Raw genomic sequence first — 7,950 nt, forward strand, 5'->3', positions numbered from 1 at the left:
TGTGGACAAGCTGAAGGCAGACCAGCTGCCCTTAGACTTGCTTTTTGAGGATCCAGCTCCAGCAGCAATCCCGGCAACAGAGCCACAGCAGGAGCAGACACAGATGCTTCCTAGGAAGAAGAGGAAGCTCCCCAGTGCAGATGAGGCGATCATCTAGTTGGCAGACCCACCGGAGGCCTCCTCTAGTCAGCCACAAGATGCCCCTGATATTCAGCCTGTCCAGGTCCAGGCCCCAGTCCCAGCAGCTGAGCAGCAGGAGACCGGGAACCAGTCTGAGGTTCCCGCGCATACAGAGGACCCGGGGACCATTCATGATCCCATGCAGATGGATACGGATTAGGGAGTCATCTATATCCTTTTTCTCTCTTTTCGGTGCTTGTTTAGACTAGTTGGCATTGGGGACAATGCCAGTTTTTATTCGAGGGGGTGCGCCCTTCATTTTTGGATGACTGTAAATATTGATACTATTTTATGCTTTCTTGATTTTTCATTTGGTCTGTATATAACTTTACATTTAGTTACTTTCATCGTACTTTTTATCTTCCTTTTGGTCTGTATATAAAGTTACATTATTGTATATATTCATCAAGCGGTATTATTGAACCAGACAAAACAACAAGCAATGAAACCAAAGACGGCTAAAGCCCCGGGCTCTCCCTTCACCACCCCCATGGGGATGGTCTACAGGGTTCATAACTACTCCTCTTACTACAGGACGCTTACCTAGCCAACGCTTAGATCCGGCTTTACCCAAACTTTTCTGGTTCACCCCAACATTCCCCACTTGTCCGACTGTTGCTGAGCAGTTTTTGGATATCAAACGGACCTCCCCAGAAGGTAATTTTAATATGGCCGATTTCCCCTCTTTTGCAATCAGTTTCGCTACAGCACCCGCTGAGTAACGCGTAAGAACCTGTCCTTGGGAGGGGAACAACACCTGGAAACGGCTGCTAATACCCCGTAGGCTGAGGAGCAAAAGGAGGAATCCGCCCGAGGAGGGGCTCGCGTCTGATTAGCTAGTTGGTGAGGCAATAGCTTACCAAGGCGATGATCAGCCCCGTTGTATATTCATTCCCCGTTTGTACATATTCATTCTATTTTCTATTTTTCGTAAAAAAAATTTCGTTTTTAGCTTCTTATATAGGCTCGTAGCTTTTTGTTTTGTTTTGACGCTTTTAATAAGCCTTTGGTTTTCTTAATGCCACGATTCTTTCCAAAGGTGGAGTATTGTGTGAACCGGATGGCTCTTCCCAATGATAGATGGCGTGACAATCTTCTTAAGCGTTTGAGTCCGTTTTTGTTTTTCTTGTTTTTGGTAGTTTATAGTTAAGGGTACCTCAAGCAAAGCTTCACTTGGGCCTAAAGCAAAGCTAAGGGAAGATGGAAACCACTTAGACCAAAACATTTTCTACCCTGAACCAAAAGCCTTCACAATGACTCCACAAAAAAACCTATATGATCTTGAGTTGAATGGAGCTTACATTAGTGGATACTTACATAAGGGGCAAGCATATGGTACCTAGAGCCGGACTTGTGATTTTTTTTCTTGAGAGAGATGAGTGAATTCCCATTAACCTCGGGTTGGGAATTCATCTATTTCTCTATTTTCTTGTTCAAGCATAAGTAGCTAAACCCATTAGCTAGGGTTGTGGCTCAACCCTAGTGTGGGTAATTGATGGGTGTTTCCATCTAGGGTTAGATTGATTATGGGTGTTTGCTATTTGGGCTGATTTTATGTTTTCATCTATGAATTGGTGGTTGAAAACACTGATTTATGCTTTGTGGATTTGACTCTTCTTGAGAAAGAGAGTCTAAGTCTCCAAAATTGACCCAACAAGGAATTGGGATGGACTCATAAGAAATGATAGTCCCAATTAATGGGTTAAACCTCGAGAGAGTAATCACCCTACTTGAACCCTAGTTGCTTGATCTAATTTGCCTACCCAAATGGTCTTGAGAGAGTCAATTGGGCAAAATCACTCTCTCTACCGAGAGGTGTGAGAGTGGGTAAAATTGTGCAACGGTTATAGCATAAGCCCCAATTATGTCAATCAAACCTTAGTAACATCTACCCGTCAATTAGCCACCTAGGTGATGTCACGACCCTAGTGCCCTTCTTCCCATTAGATACAACTTTAGCTATTATTCCGTAGCACAATCTAGTTTCAATTAGTAGTTTGATAATAGTAGTTTATAATTGAAAAACCCAAAAATGTTGGAAGTGATAATTAGAACAATTACACGACTCTAGTCTAGATAGATACTCAGCTCCAATTTCTAGCTCTCTGAGGAATTCGATCCCGATCCTCATATCGGGTAAAAGCTATTGCGACCCTCTCTTGCTGCCTTTTATTGGTGCGGAGTAGGCAGCGATCAGAGGTCGCTTCTTTCCTGTGATTTGATGTTTTTCTTGTTCAGGCACTGCTTCTACTATCGGTTCCGGTGCAACCTCAGTCTCTTTCAGAACCTCTTTTTCTTTGTTGGCGTTCTCTTGCGCATGCTGTACCGTCACCTCAGTTAACCCTGCTGAATCATCTATCTCAATGGGCACTGGCACCAGTGTCTCAGTAGGTCTGCTTTCACGAGCAATTTCTTGCTCCAGATCTAGGTCTCTACCATTTCGTAGACTCACTGCCATAAGCTGCTTCGGGCCCTGCTCTTTTGGATTTATTTGCGTGTCTGCAGGTAACGTTCCGTGGGGATGATTATCCAAGGCCATCGAAACCTATCCTAATTGGATCTCAATATTCTTTATCGCTGATTCATGTGAGTCTACCTAGTCAGTTAGTTTTCCAGTGGACCCAATCACTTGTTGCATCATTCCCTCAAGTTTAGCAAACCCATCTTCGTGTCTCACAGTCTGTTGTTGTTGAGGTTGTTGATAAGCCTGCTGCTGATTTTGCTGGTTGTAACCCTGTTGCCTTTGGTAAGGCACCACTTGACCCTGTGGTCGCATGGCCCCCAGATTATTGTTGTTGTTGTACTGCTGCTGAGCTGGTCTATATTGTTGATTCTGCTGACCCCAATTCTGACCACCTTGCCTCTGTCCCCCGTAGTTGGCCACATAATTCATGTTCTCTTGATATTGTTGGTTATCACCTTCCGCACTCCACGAGCAGATATATGGTTGATTAATGCATGATGTACATAAGCCCCCATTAGTTACATCAACTATGTGTACCTGCTGCTTCTGGCCTGATTCATCAACCTTTTTGGTGAGGATGCTCATTTGTGTCACTAGAGTGGCTATATTTTCATCTATGGAGTTAGTGGGGTCTAAAGCCACTAAGTGAACTACCGGAGTGATTGGAGCGTTTCTTGTCGTCGATCCTGAGTTTTGTGCCATCTTGTCCAGTAGGATCTTACTTTCTCTGAATGTTTTGCTCAAAAGTGCTCCACCCGCTGAAGCATCAACATTGGCCTTCAAGCTGTCTGCCAAACCCATGTAAAACCTCTGCCCCAGCATTTGCTCCGAAATACCATGATGTGGACATATAACCAGCAGACCCTTGAACCTCTCCCACGTTTCTTGTAATGTCTCTGTTGGTTTCTGTTTGAAGCTCAATATCTCATCAATTTGTTGAGCAGTCTTATTGGGTGGGGTGAAATTTGTTCACAAATTGCTTGACTAATTCCTCCCAAGTAGTGATGGAGTTTATGGGGAGTGAATTAAGCCAAGTCTGAGCTGCTCCCGTCACTGAGAATGGAAACAGCAACAGTCGTATTGCTTCCGTTGTCACGTTCTGTTGCCTTTGCGTGGCACAGATCGACAGAAAATTCTTCAGATGCTGATGATGATCTTCAACGTATGACCCTGAGAACAGTCCCTTGTTCTACAACAAATGTAGCATGTTATTTGTGATTTGGAATGATTCTGCTTGTATCTGAGGGACTATAATTGCAGTTGCTAAGTTGTTAGCGGTGGGTTGTGCCAATCGTGCAATGTTGCTTCTGGCACAAGCGGCACCACACACTGATTGTTCGGGTCATTCCCATTATTTTTGTTGTTTACTTCGTCTCCCATGTCTGGTTCGATTTGTTCTGTTGAGTTCTGTTGTTGTTTGCCTTTCTTGTTTGCACGATTCAATGCCTTGAAAACTTTCTCAGGATCTGATAATGCTTCGAATAATTCACCAGTTCTTGAGGAGTTTCTAGGCATGCACATGTAACACCCCAGACTACAAACGTTAGAATTTCAATGTATTCATTTTAAGTTGAAGAAAATTGACTACACTAAGAATTTTAGCACTTCTTTTAACTGCAATAAATAACACCGTTAATTCCCCGGCAACGGCGCCAAAATTTGATCATGCCCAACTATGCCTTATAAAAAGGACAAAGCGGTCGCTGCAAATATATTCCGGTTAACAAGTCCGGAGCCGAATCCCACAAGGAATTAGCCTATCAATCACAGCTAATGGACTTACACAACGTATTCAATCTTCGAAGATATTTAATAATAGGTTGGATGTTTACTAACTAATATTACGTAAATGAAAATGCAGTAATTAAGAACTAACTACCGACGATTTGTAAGCAAGAATGGGAATGATCTAAGGTTCTGATTTCCCCTATTGTCGGAATCCTTTCCGCTATGTTTGCTATAAATTTGCCTAAGTGTTCTCTATCAATCATGAACACTCTGACTGTCGTAACTCTCTCCCGAGTAATTACAACAATATACCAGACATATTCTCCCGAATTACGCTAGCTAGCCTTAAGTACAGCTCACTTAGATCGCACCCAAGGTTTCGTTATCCCTAATCCCACTTTTAAACCCTTCGTATTGATCCCTCATATACGTTAGGAGTGATGATGTTCAACAACTACCTAAATATGCACTCTCTCCCGAGTAATGCACACTAAATAGGAACAATTAATTGAGGGCTTTTCAATCAACAACAACAAGCATATAGTTGAATAAATAGAGAGAATACTATGGCAAATCTATATTAACGTAATGAGAAAGTCATCCTTCAACAGGTTCCATCAAAACCCTAGATTATGAGTTTACCTACTCAGACTCATAGTAAGAATATCCAAAGTAATGTGCATAATTAAATTACAGAGTAAGGATAAAGAGATGTAGAAATCAATGATTCCAACTCCCAAGTAGTGTTCCATGAGCTATTCTTGCCTCCGGTTGCAAAAGTCCTTCAAAGTGGCATTTTTGAGTCTATTTTAATGTTTGGGACAAGCCCTAAACGTGTAGGTCAACTCCTAGTCAAGCCGGGAAACGATTTAACCCTTCAAAAGTCGGATTGGACCTGGCCTTAGGCCTGGCATCGCCAGGCTAACGCCTGCCTCAGCCTGGCTTTAAGCTGGCGTCGCCAAGCTAACTCCTGGTTGGGCCTGGCTTTAAGCTGGCCTCGCCAGGCTAAAGCCTGGTCGAGCTAGGTTTGGCCTGGCTTCTCCTATTTAGCGTTCTCAAGTGCACATTCGACGTTTAAGCATCCCTTTAGCTCTACTTTCATTTCCAATGCACCTACACATAAAATAGTCTCCATTGCGCTCAAACAAAGTGTAATTTAACATCAAAGCATATAAAACGCAAGTCATATAATGTGCTAAACCATGAATTATAGCCACACATCACTCATCTTCAGCATCATCGGGAGTCGCCTCCCGAACATGTCGTGGGTACCGCATGTCGTGGACCGGCGAAGCATCGTTCCCCTCATTATGGGTGTCACTGACTGAATCCTCATGATGAGGCTGGTCTTCTTAAGCCTCAGGATTGTGCGCGTTGTTAACACCATTATCTGCCTTTTTTTTGCTAAGACAAATAATCAAAATACATTAGTAAAAGAGGCAATGATCAACTTAATTACACGGCTGCCTAGGCCCCACGGCAGGCGCCAAACTGTTTACCCGTAAAATGGTACGGTATATGTGGTATCTAGACAAGTGAATTAACTCGATCCTGAAATAATAAAACAATTGAAGAAATATTCGATACTTAGCCTTGAAATGAAGATAAAATAGCAGAAACAATGATTCCGGGAGCGAGGCTTCCGGACACAACATCGATGAAATCAAGGAATAAGAATGTAAAAATATATAGAGCTTTGGATCGATTATAGCATAAGTTTGCCAAAAAATTCGTGTCCTTACAATGATATCAGCGCTCACTATTTATAGCTGCACCTAGGGTACAAGGTCCTAGGATCATGCCCTTATTTAATGTCAATTATGAGGGCCATTGAAGAAGGTGTAACGGTGAGCATAAATGACAAATTCTCTGTAACGGGCAGTGCACTAAATGTTGTGGAATATTATCCATTGAATGCTACCGGGAGGAGGGTGTTTATTGCATCTTCATGAGTATCATTCTTTCCGGTGGCAAGCGGAACTGTTGCCTTCGGTGCTACCTATCCTCTGTTTTTCGCTCCACGTGTCACTCTCTCATGCGACCACTTGGCATAGCATATTTTACCCTATACAATAAATAATGCAAAGTAGATACCCATTTGTACTAGGAACTAAAGCCTGAAAACTCCATATTCCCAAACCCTAACGTGTATATACAAGTTAAATTGTGACAATAAATCAACAGTACTCCGATCATATGATATAAACAATTAGCAATTAGATTACTGTTGTTCCAAACATTTATGACATTACAAACCAAATGGGCCTTTCTTTTCCTTACTTGAACATCAAAGAGAAATTTTCATAAAGCACTATCTTTTAGTGGTAATTAGCTATTTATAGATACCATTTGCTATATTACGGATTGTAGATACGTTTTCTGTTGTTATAAGATGTATTAGATGTATTTAAGCTCTGTATTCATGAATACAGTAGCAAAAGTAGGCGTGAATCAGGGAAGTCCAGCTAATCAGTTATTGTATTCGAGTGTATTCGACTGTATTCATGGCGTGAAACATGGGATTACAGCTGGACAAATTATTGTATTCGACTGTATTCACGGCGTGAAACAGGGGATTACACTATTTTTAAACGGAAAGTGAATCAATTAATATAATAGACTCCGAATATAACTCAACAAACTCAATTATAACATACAAAGTTTGTATTTCCAGTTATAAAAAAGATTCTCAACAGAAAAATACCCCAAAAACATAGCAATCTTTAGAAAAATTATATAATACATCTGAATACATAAATTATATTAATTAAAAAAAACATACGAATACATTCATGGCATATAGCGAGACAGTGAATACAATAAAATACATAGAATACAGCGTGATATATTGAAATACAATGAAAAAAGATAGTGAATACAATGAAATACATGGAATACAACGAGATACATTGAATTACAATGAAAAAAAGACAATGAATACAATGAAATACATGAAAATACAGCGTGATACGTTGAAAATACATTGAAATATATTAACAGAAAATCAAGTTGCTCAGCCCCAAACTCCGCCGTCTTTGTTCAAGAACAAACCTTAATTTCCAGCGAATCCGCCGTCGAGCAAAAACCCTCAACTCTTTCGCCTTTCTCTCTCTCTTTCTCTTCACCGAATATCCTTGTAACTCATTAGAACAAATGAAAAGAATGGAAAAACCCTAGCACACAGCTAGAAATCAGAGGCGCCGCACGATATAGACATAGTAATTCATGTTATTCACCGACACCACCAAAAGCACATCTGGATATCTTGGTAGTCTTGTTTGGGTTAAGTCTTCAAAAAATAGAAGAAACAAGAAGTGACTTGATGGATCCGTCTCCCATCTCCTCCCCTCCTCCATCATGTGTGTCTAGTCCATTAATTGACTCCTCAGTTCATCCTACAACTTCTAATTCTCACTTCAAATACAGAAATACTAGCCTTAATAAAGTTGATGTCGGTTGAATATTTGGAAAAGGGTCACTTAAGTCACTCACATCAAGAAAAGTATTGATCTCTTTCTTTTTTGACAAACTTCATTTGATGGTTGTGTTATCTAAGAAAGATCTGTGAAACGTGAGGG

General features: G+C 41.1%; 1 protein-coding gene across 1 annotated transcript; it reads right to left on the reverse strand.

Annotated features, from left to right (window-relative positions):
* Positions 596–3,466, reverse strand: LOC109225946 (50S ribosomal protein L2-A, chloroplastic-like). The gene is made up of 3 exons (XM_019390754.1): positions 3,367–3,466; positions 2,450–2,550; positions 596–913 (listed from the first exon to the last, which is right to left on the reverse strand). Exons 1-3 carry the CDS (start codon positions 3,464–3,466, stop codon positions 596–598), a joined length of 519 nt encoding a protein of 172 aa, XP_019246299.1.

Source organism: Nicotiana attenuata, chromosome 5 (assembly GCF_001879085.1).
Source record: "Nicotiana attenuata strain UT chromosome 5, NIATTr2, whole genome shotgun sequence".
NCBI classification, from domain to species: domain Eukaryota; kingdom Viridiplantae; phylum Streptophyta; class Magnoliopsida; order Solanales; family Solanaceae; genus Nicotiana; species Nicotiana attenuata.

What these genes read in the sequence shown, in the direction of transcription:
- LOC109225946 (XM_019390754.1), bottom strand. Translation starts at nt 3,466, where the DNA reads ATGCTGGGGCAGAGGTTTTACATGGGTTTGGCAGACAGCTTGAAGGCC. An exon ending in GAGCAAAACATTCAGAGAAA is followed by an intron (nt 2,551 to 3,366) that starts GTAAGATCCTAC and finishes CACTGGTGCCAG; the next exon opens with TGCCCATTGAGATAGATGAT. An exon ending in AGGTTCTGAAAGAGACTGAG is followed by an intron (nt 914 to 2,449) that starts GTTGCACCGGAA and finishes TCCCAAGGACAG; the next exon opens with GTTCTTACGCGTTACTCAGC.